General features: G+C 56.9%; 3 protein-coding genes across 5 annotated transcripts; 2 read left to right on the top strand and 1 right to left on the bottom strand.

Annotated features, from left to right (window-relative positions):
- Positions 1-130: 130 nt before the first annotated feature.
- Positions 131-2,402, top strand: atf4b (activating transcription factor 4b). The gene is made up of 3 exons (XM_053852230.1): positions 131-300; positions 805-1,248; positions 1,318-2,402. The coding sequence occupies exons 2-3, from the start codon at positions 909-911 to the stop codon at positions 2,172-2,174; spliced, it is 1,197 nt and encodes a 398-aa protein (XP_053708205.1). The 5' UTR covers positions 131-300; positions 805-908; the 3' UTR covers positions 2,175-2,402.
- Positions 2,403-2,511: 109 nt separating this feature from the next.
- si:dkey-110g7.8 (GTPase IMAP family member 8) lies at positions 2,512-7,253 on the bottom strand. Its single transcript, XM_053852217.1, has 7 exons — positions 6,662-7,253; positions 5,933-6,552; positions 4,928-5,483; positions 4,748-4,845; positions 4,553-4,684; positions 3,875-4,465; positions 2,512-3,774 (listed from the first exon to the last, which is right to left on the bottom strand). The coding sequence occupies exons 2-7, from the start codon at positions 5,961-5,963 to the stop codon at positions 3,701-3,703; spliced, it is 1,482 nt and encodes a 493-aa protein (XP_053708192.1). The 5' UTR covers positions 5,964-6,552; positions 6,662-7,253; the 3' UTR covers positions 2,512-3,700.
- A 30-nt stretch (positions 7,254-7,283) lies between these two features.
- On the top strand, positions 7,284-14,006 carry adsl (adenylosuccinate lyase). Of its 3 annotated transcripts, XR_008413238.1 has the most exons (14): positions 7,284-7,725; positions 8,529-8,732; positions 8,795-8,839; positions 9,039-9,118; positions 9,187-9,358; positions 9,420-9,466; positions 10,040-10,130; positions 10,200-10,269; positions 10,331-10,478; positions 10,541-10,721; positions 10,792-10,968; positions 11,042-11,168; positions 11,253-11,411; positions 12,082-14,006. XR_008413238.1 is itself a non-coding variant. In XM_053852219.1 (13 exons), exons 1-12 carry the CDS (start codon positions 7,588-7,590, stop codon positions 11,126-11,128), a joined length of 1,440 nt encoding a protein of 479 aa, XP_053708194.1. In that variant the 5' UTR covers positions 7,284-7,587; the 3' UTR covers positions 11,129-11,168; positions 11,253-11,413. The 3 variants fall into 3 exon arrangements, 2 of the variants coding, with proteins under 2 accessions (XP_053708194.1, XP_053708193.1); XM_053852219.1 differs by lacking the exon at positions 12,082-14,006 and having other exon boundaries at positions 11,253-11,413; XM_053852218.1 differs by lacking the exons at positions 11,253-11,411; positions 12,082-14,006 and having other exon boundaries at positions 11,042-11,208.
- The last annotated feature ends 3,504 nt before the right edge of the window (positions 14,007-17,510 follow it).

Genomic DNA, 17,510 nt, shown 5'->3' with positions numbered 1-17,510 from the left:
ATGGACTACTTTTTGTGACGTCGGCGGAACTGTGTCTAGCATAATGAAGTCACCCTGGCGGAGGGGTATTTCGGCGCGCGGCGGAAGGACACCTCCCGCCCTCAGATGAACCGGTATATAGGCGTTGCCGTGTTGCCCGCGCCATTTTCCCACCGGAGGAACCGCACTCAGCACATCGTCAGGCTTCGCCCCGTTTGTTTCGCCAGAATGGCCGTGTGAAGTGCGCCGCCACTCAGCTGCAGCCGACCGACCAGTGCATCCCGCCAGTGCACTGAATTACTTTGAATTCAGCAACATGTCGTAAGTTTTTGTGGTTTTCGGCCGGTGACAGATGTCGGGCCTACTTTTTCCATCGAGCCGCGAGGATCAGCTGTCACTTAATCTGCTACGGTTCATTCGATGAAAGGCTTCGAGTATCTTAAAGTTCATCGTCTTTATGTGTAGCTTTCCGTCGACAATGGGGAATGTGACAAATTTGATATTTGGACAAAGGTATCGTCACCTGATAGTTTTTTTTGACTTGACGGGTATAGTTGAATCGAACCGTCTGTGGTCCATTAAACTATAGGAAAACGCGCCAGCGTGGCGGCCGACTCGCTGGTTAAAATGGCGGCGGCGCGGCCGACAAAAGGAATGCGGACGTCACAAGCGGAGGCGCGCTTCCTTGACCTATTTTGGAAGCGGTGACGTCAGAGACATAAGGCTGCTGGAATAGACACGTGACGCGCAGTGCTGGCGCTGGCCAGAAGAGGGTGCTGTCGTTTGGTTGTTGAATGAAGCGCATCTTTTCGATGTGTCGTCCAGGTCCTTCGTGGAAACCCTCAGCGCTGCTGCTTCCGACAGCAAACCAGAGTTTGACGCTCCCCTGTCATCGCCACACGCCCCGTTGGTGACCAACAACAGCCACTATGACCATGATGATGACCAGCTCACAGTTTGGCCTGGAAGACATGGAGGACCTTCTCTTGGGGCCTTCCTCTCCCATGGCTGACCCCCTGGGCTCCCTCCTGTTTCACCCTGACCTGGAAGAACACCACAAGAGCGGAGGAGGTTCCACCTCCATGGAGGGGCTCACGTCCCCCTTGTCGCCCCTCACCGCCTCCTCTCCCTCTTCCTCCCCCTCCCCTCCCTTCTACTCCCCCCCTCAGTCGCCCTCCACTGCCCTCCATGGGGGCAAGGCCCACGTCGGTGCGCTCTCCGTCCCCTGGTCGGAACATCCTGGACAGGCGTCATCAGGTGTCGCAGCAGGTGAGTCCTGGTCGTGCGCGACAGGTCGGGGTGAGCAAGTCCACTCATGGCTGCGCTTGCACTTTGCAGGTGATGCCTACGGCGACCTGGACTGGATGACGGAGAAGATGGATCTGAGTGAGTTCGACCTGGACTCGCTGATCGGCTGTGGTCCGGACCAGGCCGCCGGCTCGCACGACGACCTCTTGGCCTCTCTCGATTGCCCCATGGAGTTCGACGCCCTGCCGCTCCCGGCCGACCCTGAGGCGACAGCGCCGTGCTCGGGCTCTCCTGCCCCGCCCGAGGAGCTGCGCCCACCCTCACCGGAGGAGAAGTTGGAGATCAAATCTGAGCCCGCCTCCTCCTCCTCCAGCCCTGCCCCCTCCCCAGCCGACACCCTGGAGCTTGGCAGTGAAGTGGATGTGGCGGACAGCGAGGTGAAGCCGCTGCTGGCCACCGTGGCTCCCGAGCCGCACAGATTCGTGCTCTCCCTCTCTCCCACCCGCATCCTGCTGGTGCTTACTCCCAAAAGTCACCTGAGCATCCCCACAGAGATGGTCCATCGGCCCGGCCCAACCTCCCCTCCACCCAGGTCCTCCAGAAGCAGACCGTACCCTGAGCCCCGGGGTAACATCAGTCCATCGTCATCTACTGTCACCAGTGTTAATGATTTGAGCTCCGACGACGAGGAGACCACGCCGCTGAAGACGCCCAGAAACAAGAAGCTCAAGAAGATGGAACAGAACAAGACCGCCGCCACGCGCTACAGGCAGAAGAAGAGGGCGGAGCAAGAGGCACTGACTACAGAGTTCGCCTTGCTGCAGAAGAAGAACGTGGAGCTGACGGAGCGGGCCGAGTCCATGGCCCGGGAGATCGAGTACCTGAAGGAGCTGATGGATGAGGTCCGGATGGCCAGGATGAAGAGGGGCCTCAGTGCTGACCTCTAGTGTCCAAGTGGTGTGAGGAGCCTCTCTGTAGATGTAAATAAAGCAGTATCTTGAAGCAAAGTATTTTATAAGTGTTATATTAGTAGTGACCGTAGCCAGGGTATGTAGAGTGAGGCGGGGTGGGGGTCTGTGGAAGCTCATGCCATGTGTTTTGGTACTGTGTTGTGGTGACATGACTAGGACCTGTTTAAACGTTTTGTAACTCCAATAAAGACACTCGGAACCAAAGCAACTTCCCTGTGATTTATGTGGCGCAATTCTGCCCTGTAGTGGTGACAGCGCGGTACTGCAGCTGCTCTTCAGAAGGAAGAAGATGGCGACGCAGAACACACCCACGTCTTTATTGTGATGCCACAAGAGGAGCACACATGAAGTCACGTCACTTTACAGTAAACTCAGGTTGCACATTGCTAACAACTGAACCACGTGGAGTCCAACAAACGCTGGGAACAGCCTCATGTCAAACTGAGGAGTCATGCGTGTCGCGCCGGCAGCCGCGGTCTACATCGCCAGATGAAGCCGACAGCACGGCAGTGGTCGGGACCATAGAGTAAGTGCCATCCTCTCGTGAAGTGAAGCTCGTAGGGCGCCGCTGTCCCGGCTTGGTTTTCAACACAGACAGGACCATCAGTTTCCACTCAAGTGACGTCATTAAATGGCGAAGAAAGAAGAGGACGGCCGTGGGCCCGTCATGAGGTGGTCCCGGCTTTCAGCCACTGTCACACTCGGCCCAGCGCCGATTGTGGGGTCATGTGACCCGCGAGGTGAGGAGCGCGACAGGCACTGGGTCGTGTGCATGTGGAGCGGTTCCGTGCCTCCAGTACGCGAAGAAAGGTCCCTGTTGCTGTGCCCTGAATGAGCAGGTGAGGTCGTGTGGTTGATCTGGAGCATGCAGAAGCTGGACGCGGTCCCGCCGTAGGGCCACGCCCCCACTCTCGCTCACGCTTTGATGCTGAGGCACATGGCTGAATCTACCTTGTCAAGAGAAGCACGACGGGACCGGCACCCGCAACACGACTGCGACTAATGGTGACTACACTGATCGACCAGGCGGCCCTTAGCACACAACACTGGTTACATTAGCACAGGAGGAGCAGGAAGTGGCAGCACAGGTGACGCTGCAGGTGTGTGTCGTGAACTGGTCACCGGTCTGGACTCGTCTGACCCACCAGCCAGAACAGGGCTGGCACTGGAGACACACACTGGTCTGAAAAACTAGACTTCCGGGCTGGAAAGGTGGTGGTGTCGGACTGCAGACTCTGCCTTTTTCTGTCCAACTGAAACAAAGCTGTCACCGTGGCAACAGTCCCATCTCTAAATGTTATTCACCAGTTGCCAGGGTGGTCATGTGACCACACCCCCTGAACATGTGACCAGTTGACGACAAACTGTTGACGCCGTCAGAAGCAGAAATCTCAGTTTGAGTCTTTAAAAAGTGCCGAGTGGACCAGTCAGTTCTGACATCAGAGGAGCTCAACAGGAGCGGGGATCCAAGCTGTGGCTGCAGGGGGCGGAGCTTCAGAGGGTCACTGGAGCTGGCAGCCTCGGCAGTCGTCCTCGGGCTCCGTGTTGTCCGAGGAGTACGAGCTCTCCTCGCTCACTGCGGAGCACACACACACACGCGTCAGGCTCAGGTATATCCAGGCCCTCCAGGATCTGGTGCCTCAGCTTCAGTCACCAGCTCGTGTCAGGATACTCACGCCACTCAGTCTGGATGGGCAGGAAGGCCTTGTCTCCGTTCTCCCGGATCATCTCCTCGATGCGGTCCAGCAGCTGGGAGACGCTCCTGTCTTTGCCGGGGGTCTTGCTGTCCAGCACGTGGTAGTAGTTCCCACAGTACTCCAGCAGCCGCTGCAGCTCCCGCCCCCCTCTCAGGATGTGCTCCTCGATGGGGGTGCGCCCCAGCCAGTCCCCGCAGCTAAACAGGACCATGGTGTGGAGACAGGCACCGTCGCCGAACAGCGTCTCGATGTGAGCCAGGAGCGTCCGCCGCTTCCGGGCGGTGAGCGACGACACCACAGGCAGGACCAGCAGCAGCGTGTGGGGCCCGGGGCGCAGGAGAGCGGCGCCGCGCTGTGACTCCTGCCGGATCCGCTTAGGTGTCCGCCGCACCGAGAACCAGTCCCAGCCAGGGGTGTCCACGATGGTGACCCGGCGGCCCGACACCAGAGCCTGCCTCCTCAGGCAAAGGTCGGTCTCCTGGCCCGACTCGAAGTATCGGCGGCCCAGAATGGCGTTTCCCACTGAGCTCTTGCCGACACCCTTCCAGCCCAGCAGCAGGAGCCTGAGCTCTGCAGCAGACAGAGAGCAGAGGGCACATGGCTCTGAGTCTGAGTCTCACACCCTCGGCCCAGCCCAGCAGAGGAGCAGGTGCTCACCTCTCGGGGGCCCTCCAATCATCTGCTCCCTCTGCCGGGCGTGCTCCTCCATCCTCATCCTCTCCTCCTCCAGAGCCCTCCTGGCCTGCTCCTCCTCCAGCAGGATCAGCTCGTTCACCTCAAAGTACCAGCCTGTGGGCGCCAGAGCAAGAGGCCGTCAGCGAGGCCACACAGAGCAGTTGCAGAGCCACGCACCTTGGTTGTCAGTGATCAGCTCCTCCACCTTCTCCATCAGCTCGGGCACCTGAGTGTTGTCCTCTGTGTCCCTGTGCGTGTTGTCGAAAGCGTGGTACCTGCAGGACCATAATGTGGACATGGTCAGGTGAAGGGGGAGGGTCCGTCACCCCTGCCCCCCACCTCAGCTGAGGCCCTCACCTGCTGCCACACCGCTCCACCAGCCACTGCAGGGCCTCCCCCGTGTTGGCGATATGCTCCTCGATGAAGACACCTTTCTGGAGCTTGTCCACCCCAGTGAAGAGCACCATGGAGTACCTCCAGGTGCCCCCGCCCAACGCCCCCAGCTGCTCCTCAGCTGCCCTCCTGTGGGTGTCTGTGAAGGGCTGGGTCACGGACACTACCAGCAGGATGGCGTGCGGCCCGGGGGGGCACAGGATGGCTCCCATGCAGGGTCCCTCGCTGTCCAGGCTGGGTGGGGGCCGCGGCGGGTGCTCGCCTTCTGCGCCGCTGTGGTCGTTGGGCTCTTCTTCCGTGTCCTCCTCCGGGTCACAGGGGATGCTCCAAGGTGGGGTGTCCACAACGGTGACCCGCCGCCCGTAGATCTCCGTCTGACCCACATTGCTGTGCGTGGTCTCGGCGCCGGCATCGAAGACCTCGTCCCCCAGGATGCTGTTGGCGGTGGAGGTCTTCCCTGACTTGGGCCCCCCGAGAATGAGCAGCCTTCGCTCAGGGGGGTGGCGCCCCCTCTGGTCGCCTGTTGAATGACAAGCTTAGTCAGACACCAAATGACTCACAGCCATCCAGTCACTCCTCCATGTGTTTGGAGAGGAATACACCATCATCACCGTCATCATCACCGTCATCATCATCAGACCCTCCACAGCTGAGGTTGTTTTGCGTTGCTCACATGATCCAGGCCTCCATGCTCTCACCTCAGGTCATCACAGCGACTTGACCTGCCATGTCACGGCGCCCCCCTTCTGACCTGAGCTCAGGCACCTCAGGTCAGAGAGGGAGCACCTTGGTTTCCCTGCAGGCAGAAGGCCACGTCCCCCTCGTGAGAGCAGCTGTGTGCTCGCGGGATTCTCAGCCAGGAGAAGAGGAAGTGGCTTGCCTCCGCTGCTCAGCACAGGAAGTTGACAAGCAACAGTGTGTGGGGACAGCGAGCGCGGCGGTGCCGCTGCATGTGTTGGCAGGACTCACCAGTGTCAGAGCCAGAGGACACAGCAGCCATCTTGAGCGTGGAACCTCTGGCTTCCTCCTCCTCAGCCACCCTCCTTCTTCTCCTCCTGGGCTCCACTGTGGTGGCTTCCGTGTCCTGCTCAGAGAGAGGGGGTGGCGAGGACGCAGCTGGCGTGGCGAGTGAAGGGTTGGCAGCTGGCTCTCTCCGTCCAGCTCATTCTGCGGCAGTGCAACTGGCTCTGCCTCCACTTCCTTCTGCCTGCGTCTCCATCTGCTCGCGTCCAAATATCTCCTGCTCCCCTTTAGTCTGCCGTCGCCCCGCTCTCTTCCTCTTCTCCGCCGTATCTCTCTGAGCAGGAGCGAAGGATTGTGCAATGCAGGAGAGTCGCAGCCAAATCCAGCCCTGCAGCAGCTGCAGCTACAGGAAGACGTCTCCTCATTTTTTTGAAGCAAAACAGAGAAACAGTTCCTCCCACTCGCTCTGCCACAGCAGCAGCAGCAGCAGTGGAGGCAGACTGCAGTCAGAGGGAAGGATGGAGAGACTGGGAGGAGGAGAGCAGGGAGAGGAGGAGGAAGAGAGGGAGCTCTGCTCACAGCTGGATGGGTCCCCCAGCTGCTGCATCCAACACACTGGCCACCTCCTGCAGGGACAAATCACGACCGTGAGCACATTAAATATTCAACACGAACCACGCATTACATAACACACGGCTCGCTATTAATAGTAACGAGCCTCACAAGTCCACTCACCTGCGTGTGAGAGCGGAATGACCCAAGACGCAGTGATGATCTACTCCGACCTCCAACACCAACGACGACCCAAGAACGTGTCAATACGAGTCTCACTCGACCGGTTCCGACACAAGCGAGGAGTCGGGTGGCCGTCCGGTCGATGAAACTACGAGAGGCGACTCGAACAATTTGTAACAAATCTAATTTTCGGACATGTTTTTATTCTTTAAGGGGAACGGCGCTGACGGGTGCTGTATAGCACCATCTTGTGGACGGATGACTGAGCTACAGGTCAGTCTCAAATCGAAAGAAAAAAAAAAGTGACGATTGTTTGCTTTTCATTTCCTGTTTATCTTGTCAGAGCAGTATAATTTACCTAATCCGAACCGTGAATTTTGGTTTGATGTATTCAAATCTATGATACATGGGTTATAAGTTTATGAGCCCAACTTTAACTGCCAAGATGATATTACGAAGTTTCGGTTCACAGACCTGCAAGAAATGTCCTACACGTGAAGGTATTTCCAATAGTTATAGTCAGGGAGCGAACACGCACTAAAGAGGACCTGATGACGACCGGGCCCATTCAAAGAACGGTGCAAGGAAGAGTATAAATATTGGAGATTAAAAGGCGGGGCTCACATCAAACATGACTTTTGAGGCGAAGAGAGCAGCGCTGACACCTGTAAACGAAGAGGGTGAGCGAGGTTGCGAGGGTCTTCTCTAACCTGTGTCAACGGATTCGTCAATTCCTAAATTAATGGATTTAATAATGTTGAAAAAACCGCAAGGCAGAATGGAAAGACGGAGCAGACCCCCGTCCAGTAGGGGGCGGTGATGCGCTTCAGCGTCACTGTCCCGCCGCCACAAAGAAGAGAAGTGTGTGAGCTGAAAGTCACGGCAGAAGTGCGTGTCGCCCACAAGTCTTGTTCCCGATCGAAGCCATGGCCGACGAGTTCATGAGCTACCGCTCCCCGCTGGTGTCCCGCTACGCCAGCAAGGAAATGGCGTTCAACTTCAGCGACCGGAAGAAGTTCAGCACCTGGAGGAAGCTGTGGATCTACCTGGCCAAGGCTGAGAAGGTGCGAGCCCCGCTTGTTTCATGCGCCCACGTGCTAAGAGCTTGTGCTGAGTCCCAGAGCTCCAAATATAGACGCGTCACTCTCGTGCTCTGGACCCCCGAGACCTCCGGTGTTACGCAAGACGGGACCGCTGAAGGGTCGCGCTCAGAATGAACACACACACACACACACACACGCGCGCGCGCGCACGCACGCACGCACGTACGCCACTTTCAATCCTCTGTCAAGTGCAGATCGGGATCTGCTCAGTTGAACGACAATGTTGATAAATCGTAACCAGCTTTTTCTTTACGCGGAAGTTCCTCCACCGTCCTGTGTTTTGTGCAGGTTCGGCGGCGCCTCATTGGTCTGAGCCTAAATTGGCTTGAGGTTATGAATCTGACTTTGGAACGAGTTCAACGCTCCCTGATATTATTCACGGGTGTTTCACAAGCTCAAGGCTTGAGATGCTGTGCTGAACCTGTATCTCCTCCATCTTGGATCCCATCCAAAGGTGGTTCAGCTGCTGCTGGAGTGAAGTCCACACTTCCTGTCAGAGCTGCTTCACTAAATTCCAGTTCATGTGACCAGAGTTGCTGGTTCGATGATCAACTTTGCTGTTGCTTGAGAGAAGAGTGTCTGTCTCCCTGGTGGTCACATGACCCAACTGCTGGGTCCTGTGAGACTCGTCTGACTGTCCCGTGAGTGTCACAGGGCTGCTAATTGAGTCAGCTGTCGTTGACCTCTGACCCCTGCTGCGTGCTCGTGAGGCCCCGGAGGTGAGCGAGTGAATGCGATGATGCTTGTGGTTGTCGCTCGCCCAGACTCTCGGCCTGCCCATCACCGAGGCGCAGATCCAGGAGATGGAGAAGCACGCGGAGGACATCAACTTCACCATGGCGGCCGAAGAGGAGCGCAAGCTCCGCCATGACGTCATGGCTCATGTGCACACCTTCTCCCACATCTGCCCTGCGGCAGCGCCCATCATCCACCTGGGGGCAACGTCCTGCTACGTGGGCGACAACACTGTGAGGCAGCTCTTCTGTCCAGGCCCGGATGAGACACGTGTCTGACTCTGTGTCGTCCTCAGGACCTGATCGTGCTGCGGGACGGCTTCGACATCCTGCTGCCGAAGGTGGGCTCAGCTGCTGCGCTCCCACTCACTCACTCATGGATGGAATGGGTGGTGCTGTGTTGTCTGTGCCGCTGGCATCAGCTGTCACGGCCGCTGGCCTCCTTCCGTCTCGCTGCTCCGCTCCCATGTAGCAGCAGTAACTGCAGGGCTGAGGGATGACTGTGAACACCTGGATGACACTTCCTGTACTTCATTGCAGCTAGCCAGGGTGATGGACCGGCTGGCCAGCTTCGCGGAGAAGCACGCCGCCCTGCCCACGCTGGGCTTCACACACTACCAGTGAGTGTCCTCTCACTCTCACTGTCATGCGGGCTGCTGTCCTGACGTGCCGCTACGTCCTTCCCCAGACCGGCCCAGCTCACCACGGTGGGCAAGAGGACCTGTCTGTGGCTGCAGGACCTGGCCATGGACATGCGGAACATGCAGCGAGCTCGCAGTGACCTGCGCTTCCGGGGCGTCAAAGGGACGACGGGCACTCAGGCCAGCTTTCTGCAGCTGTTCCAGGGCGACCACGACAAGGTGGACCCGAGTCTAGTGCCCCATCCTGGGGCAGGAGCGCTCACTCTTGTTGCTGTTGCAGGTGGAGGAGCTGGACCGGCTGGTCACCGAGATGGCTGGATTTAAGAAGTAAGTGTCGCCGTGCCTCAGGTTCCTTTGTCGGGCATCGCTGTCTGTAGCGAAGGTCACAGTGGGAGAAAGGACTCATTTAAACAGCTGAGCTGACGCACGGGCCGGCTCTCCTGCTTCAGACGTCCTGCTTGTGACGGGAAAGTTAAGAAATACTGAAGCAGCGAGGACAAACTGTGGGAAAAGGATCAAGCCTGGTAAATACGAGTGGTTTTTATTGAATGTGCTTTACTGAGTGTCTGTTTAGGGAGATTTAGTGAGGTGGAGATAAATATGAGTCTTCAGTGTGGGACGGGTGAGACTTGCTAATGCACTCAATGAAACAGCAGTAGGGAAAGATGAACACAATGAACCAGACGTCTCAAAACAGACGTTTGAAATGTTCTGTGTGGTCAGTTCCGTGGTTTGACTCATGAAGGCATCACCTGGTGCTGGGGCCGCCCTTTGCCCCGCTCTCTTCTGAAGTGACCAGATATTGGGTAACGAAACTGTAGTACAGGTGACGACATCGTAGCAAAGCCGTGTCCCCGCAGTCCTCAGAGAGGGTCTTCACCTCTGGGCTCTGACCCACAGAGCCTACCTCGTGACCGGACAGACCTACAGCCGCAAGGTGGACATCGACTGTCTGTCCACTCTGGCCAGTCTCGCAGCAACCATACACAAGGTGCGCTCCTCCGGCCATGTCGCCCTCTAGTGGTCACTGGTAGAACTTCACCACTGCTTGTCTCTGCAGATCTGCAGCGACATCCGTCTGCTGGCCAACCTGAAGGAGATGGAGGAGCCGTTTGAGAAGGAGCAGATCGGTAGAGTCACCTTCTGTCACGGGTCTGTCTCCTGCCTGGAGCTCAGCTTTGGTCCCCTCAGGTTCCAGTGCCATGCCCTACAAGAGGAACCCCATGCGGTCGGAGCGCTGCTGCAGCCTGGCTCGCCACCTGATGGCGCTGATGTCCGACCCTCTGAACACAGCGTCGGTGCAGTGGCTGGAGAGGACGCTGGACGACAGCGCCAACCGGTCAGCACCTGCTTGTTCTCGGAGCCTGTGGGCGGGCTCAGACGTGTGTGTGTGTGCTGCAGGAGGATCTCCCTGCCTGAGTCCTTCCTCACCGCCGACATCATCCTCAGCACGCTGCAGAACATCTCGGAGGGCCTGGTGGTCTACCCCAGAGTGATTGAGCGCCACATCCGTCACGAGCTGCCCTTCATGGCCACGGAGAACATCATCATGGCCATGGTGAAGGCAGGCGGCAACAGACAGGTACGCAGCACAGGTTCTGGCTCGGCCTCGGCCGAGTGTCAGAAGCACTGAAGGTCTGTCTTCTGCTCAGGACTGCCACGAGAAGATCAGGGTTCTATCGCAGGAGGCGGCGGCCGTCGTCAAACAGGAAGGAGGTGACAACGACCTGCTGGCCAGGGTCCAGGCAGACCCTTACTTTGCCCCCATTCTGGACCAGTTGGACTCCCTTCTGGACCCCAAGACCTTCATTGGCCGAGCCCCTCAGCAGGTAGGCCCTTACCTCAGACTGATCAGGAGCCCCGCTCACCTTCTTGATCCCTGATATCTGTGGTGTTGGACAGGTGGTCAGGTTCCTGGCCGAGGAAGTGCGCCCCCTGCTGGAGCCTTTCCAAACCAAAATGGACGTTAAAATAGAGCTGGAACTCTAAGAGCTGCTTTGGAGGTCCCAGTGGAAGCTCTGCAAACCTGGTGTGTGAGAGCACTGCCTGTACAGTAATAAAGAGTGAAGCAGGCCTGCGTGACTTGCTCTGGTCTCCTGACTGACACACGCAGGTTTAAACATCAGCTGACAAAGCAGCTCCGCATCTGCGGCCTCTAGAGCAGACTGGTAGCTGCGGTGCGCGTGTGTGACGCTGGAGGGCGCTGTCCAACCGCTCGTCACTCGACCCACCGGGTCTTCTCACCGATCATGCGAGTTTTTGGGAGCCAGAGGTGAGTTGGAATCCTGTTGGAGGCCGTGGTTCTTCATCACCCCGAGGCTCCTCCTCAGCTGAGACCAGGTCTCCCTCCTAGTCGACTCCTGGTCTGAGCACCGGTGTTCCTCTCCCGGCGTGTCCTCAGTATTGGAACCGTTAGCAACGCAGAGGGAAGGCGGGTCAGTTTTGGGCAGCAGCTGGTGTTTGTGCGCCCCCTCTGGCCGGGATGGAGCGTTGCACACAGACTCGCCGCGCTACTCAGTTAAGTGACTTGAGTGGCGTCTCCGGCTCCTCCGAGTCCTGACTGCACTCAGTCACCTGAGCTGCGGGAAGCTTTGGTGTGGATCTCTGGCTGCCTCCTCCTTGAGCACTGGGGTTTCCTCCCACTGGCCTCACTCCTGCAGAGATTTTTGATGACCCACCTGTCCTGGATTCCTCCTGCCTCTTGCCCCAGGTAGCTGGGTTGGTCCAGTAGACCTGACCCGGTCAATGCGCGGCCTGGAGGCCACATGTGGCCCGGGCCTGTATTGATGTGGCCCTCAGCTGGAGGATGTTCAGGGACTGGTTTAATCATTACCATTTGAAATGTCGAGGTTTAGTCGCCCTTGTTTGGCTTGTTTCCCTGCAGTTGTTTGTATCATGACACGACATTCCTGTGATGGGCACAGTGTTTCCTTTCCCATCAGAGGAATCATGGAGGGATGCGAGTGGAACCGAAGATCGTCACATCTTTACAGCCAGACCTGGGTCTTCAAACGAAGGCAAGAGAATCCAGTGACAGGGTTCATGTCATTCATCTCTGACCTTCGTCTTGTCCTTGTTGCTTCAGTGTTTTCTTCCCATCATGTCGTGTGGTTCTCCCCCACAGCAGTGCTTCCTACAAGTCTGGCCCTGAACGAGCCGCGACCCAGAGTAAACACACTTTATGTTCTGAAGCAGCTGTGAGAAGATCTGCGAGGTCCGGGCTCCTGCCGTCCCTCTGAGAGCTTCTGACTCACTGCTCTGACTTGTGCAGCCCAGGCACAGCTTCACTATGACATGTTGGAGGAGATCAATCGCCTCTGGAAGCGTCTTGATCCCGAGGCCTTGTGCAGCTGTGCTGCGGGCGGGTCTTTGTTTGGCGGCGGAATGCGCTTGGCATTTCACAGAAAGGGCATCTTTCATGGCTGCGGGAGGCGAGGAGAAGACCTCTGGATCCAAGTCTGCACAAGTGCTGGCGTCGGTCACTCGCTCCGGCCCGGAACCTGCCCTTTACCCGAGGAATGTGCAGGCATGGAGCTGCTGGTGGCAGTGCCTCTGTGACGTCAGATGCTTCAGCGCAGGAGCGTGTTCGAACACTGCATCACCAGTTGGACCACAGAGGCACCTTGATCCAAGTAGAATACTTTGGTAAATTCAGATGTGATTTTGAAGGGGACAGATGAAAACTGCTGCAGAAGCACGTGCAGCGACCTTTGTTTCGTGCAGCAGTGGTTTACTGAGGAATTACGTCTCCGCGCCTTTTCTCTTTTGTTGCGTTTTCACGTCACATCCCAGGCCGTTTTAGATCCCTGCTCCCAGCTTTGTTCACTGCAATTCTTCTTCTTCGCGTATCGTCATTCTTCTCAAACGAAAACTTGATTTTGTCATATTTTCTCATGATCCCATTTATTTTGAAGATTCCACTGTTGCATCATGGGACGTGGGGGACGCCACTGACCAGCTGGACTTGGTCCCGGTCGTGGTGGACAACCCAACTGTAGGCCACGCTCTTTCTTCTGTGGACGCTCCAGATCCAGGAGCCTAGGCAGACCTGCCGTCCAACTCCATGGGTCTTTGTTCTCACTATTGGTTGGGATCTGAGCTTCAGTTGCCCGTCACATCCTCCTTTCGGGCACTGTGGTGTGAACCTTTCCTGCCCACAGCACAGAGTGATGCCGGCCTCTTGCAGGAGTCTCTCTCTCTCTCTTTCTCTTTCTCTCTCTCTCGCTCTCTCTCTCTCGTTAAAAGTTCATTTCTCCCCCCTCTGGCTGGCTTCGTTCCCACTCAACAATAGGCTATTCTGTGGCGTCCCGTGCGAGCGACGGCACACCCAAAGCCAAGGCCGCGGTGCGAGGGGAGCGCTGGACGGTGGCCAGCCCTGAGGGACACAGGCTCGATTCTCGTCTGGGAATGTGAGTGACTTCAGATCCCAGCGTCTCTGCGAGGACGTCAGGGCTGGCACGAGTCACATGACCTGTGCAGGTTCCTCCTCACTCACGATGACCGTTCTTGTGGGAACGGGGGGGTCCCCTGCCTTCCGCCCGGTGTGGCTGGCATGCACTGGCCTGAGCTGCAGTAAATGCCTAGAGGACCAACTAGTTATGTTTCGATGAGTCAACATTACTCAGCCGGAATCGCTGTGATGTCAGCGAGCGAGGCAGGGTTTTGGTTTCAGAAGCTTGGAGCCATGTTCTTGGGTTGTAAGAAGAAATGACGTCCTCAGAGTTGTTAGCATGGCTGCTAACGATGCTAACAATGCTAACGGTCCTGTCATGTACACCAGGGGTTCTCAACCACAGGGCCGGGGCCCATGGTTGGGCCGCGAGCGCCCCCTAGAGGGCTGCTAGAAGTTCTTTGTTTCACACCTCTGGGCCGTGAGACCCTCAGTTCTAATACATGAGCCCAGTATGGTGGCAGTAGCAGTAGTTTCTGAAAAGAAAAAATGATCAAGAAAGTGATGGCACCCCCTACACACTACACACTGTTCATAAAAGCACCTGTTGGAGCAGTTTTGAAATTAATTAGAACATTTAATGGTGATACTTTCATTTGCACTTCACTTGTATCTTCTTTGGAGTTTAAATAAAATATTTTATTTTATTTTATGATATTTAGACATGGTTTTATCATATTTATTTTACTCCGAATTTTATTTTACTCCGAAGTCATCAAATTTGATTTGATGACTTGCACCTGCTTCTGCTGCTGGTTGGACTTTTCCATGACAAATATCTTTGTGATGATCACTCTATCAGAGTGATCATCAGCCGGCAGAAGCCTGAGGAACCCGAGTCAGATAAGAGGGAGATGGTTGGTTAGGAGCCCAGAAAGCTGCAGGGTTGCTTTAGGACCGAGCCATCGCTGCTCCGCGCGCTGCAGACGTTTCAGTCCGGCACCATGCTCCCGCTGCGCTGGGCTCCGTGGGATGTGATGAGAAACCCCCGGTTTTCAGACGCTGTCCCTGGAGGCTGGACTCTCTCTGGATCTCTGGCAGCCACAGGACGGAGCGAGTGACTTGGCACGGCGTGGCCGTCTCACCACTGGCATGGCGCGTTACGTAACAGCTTTTTTGTTTTTGTCCATGAAAGGCATTTATGAAGCTTGTGAGATGTTCAGATTCCCACGGTGCATTTGATAGGAAGCTGATATTTATGGACATATTTCTAACGTGTTGAGAAAATAGCCTTCAAGTGGAAGCTCTTTTCTTCGTTTCCCATCAGGGGTCCCGAGTGAGTCCTCCTCTGGTCCCTCCTCCCTCATCATGAAGCTCCACCTCTTTGTTCAGCAGGTGCCTCCCTCTCTATCCTTCAACATTGACATGGTGACGTGACGGACCCGCCGGCATGGACCAGCTCAACCTTTGACCTTTCCAAGCCGTGACGTGGTACAGCTGCAGCGTCTCCATCCGCGCTGCTCTTATGTAAGAAGCGTGACATTTCTGCCCGGACCTTGACCTCCTGTGATCCAGCAAGCCTCCGGGGTCACTGCTGGGCTCTGCAGCGGGAGTGTGCAGCCTCAGTCACCCCCACCCTGGTCTGAGCTGACGGCAGCAGGTGGGCTCCACTCTGAGCTCTGGTGTCATGAGAGGGAGGGTCACATGAGAGTCGGGGTCGAACACGACTGCCACCCACAGGACTTCTGTCACGATCCTCTTCCATCTGGAAACTTCTGTGCCAGGCTCGACGGGGGCCCCCTGCCCTGGCTAGCCAGGGTCAACAGAGCTCCGGCCCCTATCTCTCTCCCGGCCTGGCTCACATCTCAGAACAGAACGGTCCCAGGGATTATAGTGTGGTGGAGCTGAGTGAAGGCCTGCAGAGGCTTGTTGACCCTCCCAGCTGAACTGCGGCTGGATGTGCACCGCAGAGCCCATTGTCTTCTCCCAGCTTATCATGCTGTTGCAGCTTCCTCCGCCTGCTGAGCCAGCGCACACGTGTGAGCGATGTGCGCCGCCTCGCGTGTCCACCGCTCCAGCGGGCTTCCTCGGGCTGAGCCCTGGGCCGTGACCGACCCGCATGGCTGTGCGGCGTCCTGGATCCTGGGCACGAAAGTTAGAGCCACAGTTTGATCTAGCCTCTGAGGGGAGCCAAGTCCTGCTTGGGTTTCCTCCGTGCACTCTGGTTTCCTCCCACAGCACCAAACATGCTTGGTGGACTGGTGACCCCACCCCTTCTCAAGTGAGGAGGTGAGCACAGTGGTGAGAGACTGGTCAGGTGGAGTGACACACACACACACTGGTGGACCAGACTGGCCTCCCTCTACCTGTCGCTCTCACTGCTCTGGGGGTGAGACGTCCCATGACGTCACTCTGGTCCAAACAATGCTCCCACTCTAGCGGGGCTTCCCCTGCCCCGGCAACAGGGGGTGCTGTTGTGGCTTGGTGGCATGTGCACTATGACTCATCGCCTCCTGTCTCCCTCCCACGCAGTCATTCACAGGGTGGCTGTCGGCCAGCGCTCCCCTCCACACACACGCACGCGAAATGTTGATATCCTGACAGATCTCTGACCACATCGGTGCTCATGCTCCGCTCCATCAATGGTAGGATTGAAACACAAAAGACGAGAACACAGCGAGCTTTGTGTGTGTGTGAGAGGCAACATTTGGTCAGACTGAGGGCGACGTGAGAGAACAGACCCTCGGACGATGGACAGCAGATCTTCAGTGGGACTCGAACCTGTTCCCCTCCAGCACACGTCCTTCATGCTTCTCTGTGTTTCTGCAGTCAGACCGTGTTGAAACCACTTTTGCCTGACTCAAGTTCATGATGACATGAAACAAGATTAGCACAGAAGAACCACCACATTCTGGCAATGTGGGAAACAGTACGGAGAGAACCCGCACATGTTAAGATCCTAAACACAGACTGAAGCATCAGGGGGGATAAACGGATTCCATTTATTGTGACCTGTTACTTTGGTGGTGAAACCCAAACACTCTCCTGTGGCACAAAATCCCAGGGTATTTAAACCTTAGGCCTGTCGGCCGGACGGGGCCTCTTATTCAGGCCTCCCATTACGCACTGCATCAGTTGAGGATGATCTCAAAGGGTCTGCACTGTAAATGAGGGTGTTGTGTGTGCTGAAGGGGGCGGTCTCAGGCTGCAGGGACGAGCAGACCTCAGGTTTGAGTGAGTGGCAGCACCATCACCGTGGTGAGTTTCTGCTGGGTCACATTGTGCCACGTTGCCCAGAGAGTCTGAATCAGAGTGAAGCTGTCTGGTGGCCAGCGGAGCCTCGCGCTGAGCTGAAGCTTCGCCGCCATCAAAGCGATGCTCCCATTGTTCCCTGCTCACAGGATGCTCGCTTTGTTGTGCTATTGTTGGAGCCACGTCAGAGCGCCGGGCCCGAGGTGTGTGACTCCAGTGTGTGCTGTGTTTCCGAGCGCTCTCCACCTGAGTCAGAGCGGAAGCCATGGTTGCTGCTCAGGAAGGCACCTGGGACAGACAAACACAGAGGAGGGAAACGGAAGCCGAGGGAGAGAAGAAGCAGGATGGTGGAGGGAGCTGAAGTTTCTGAGCTCAGCTTGTTCAGAGTCAGGTCTAGGATCACACAAACCCGCACCTGTGTGCTGTGGGAGGAAACCTGGAGTGAGAGGCGCCAGAGGACATGCAGTGCCAGCCGCTGGCGGCTGCCCATCGTCCCTCTCACTGGAAGCCTGCGAGGGTCCCACTCGCCTCATGGACTGTGCTCACACACAGTCCCCCCCCCGCCCCAGCCCTGGCCCACCCTCCCCTCTCCATGTCTTCTGGGAGGTAAAGCCTGGATTTCCCCGGCTCCACTCTCCATGGCTGTTAGCGCCTGCTCTCACCCTCTCATTTGGCACCACCCTGTCATTTCCTCGCCGCCCCATTAAACCATCATGTCTTTTTATTCCA

Source organism: Synchiropus splendidus, chromosome 19 (assembly GCF_027744825.2).
Source record: "Synchiropus splendidus isolate RoL2022-P1 chromosome 19, RoL_Sspl_1.0, whole genome shotgun sequence".
NCBI lineage: Eukaryota > Metazoa > Chordata > Actinopteri > Syngnathiformes > Callionymidae > Synchiropus > Synchiropus splendidus.
This window is presented reverse-complemented; position numbering and strand designations above follow the sequence as displayed.

Bases quoted from the DNA above. Each gene is read 5' to 3' on its own strand.
- atf4b (XM_053852230.1), top strand. From the start codon at position 909: ATGACCATGATGATGACCAGCTCACAGTTTGGCCTGGAAGACATGGAG. The intron at 1,249-1,317 runs GTGAGTCCTGGT...TGCACTTTGCAG, and splicing joins GTCATCAGGTGTCGCAGCAG to GTGATGCCTACGGCGACCTG.
- adsl (XM_053852219.1), top strand. From the start codon at position 7,588: ATGGCCGACGAGTTCATGAGCTACCGCTCCCCGCTGGTGTCCCGCTAC. The intron at 9,467-10,039 runs GTAAGTGTCGCC...TCTGACCCACAG, and splicing joins GAGATGGCTGGATTTAAGAA to AGCCTACCTCGTGACCGGAC. The intron at 10,270-10,330 runs GTAGAGTCACCT...TGGTCCCCTCAG, and splicing joins GTTTGAGAAGGAGCAGATCG to GTTCCAGTGCCATGCCCTAC.
- si:dkey-110g7.8 (XM_053852217.1), bottom strand. From the start codon at position 5,963: ATGGCTGCTGTGTCCTCTGGCTCTGACACTG. The intron at 4,685-4,747 runs GTGCGTGGCTCT...TGGCGCCCACAG, and splicing joins GCTGATCACTGACAACCAAG to GCTGGTACTTTGAGGTGAAC. The intron at 4,466-4,552 runs GTGAGCACCTGC...TGTCTGCTGCAG, and splicing joins GATTGGAGGGCCCCCGAGAG to AGCTCAGGCTCCTGCTGCTG.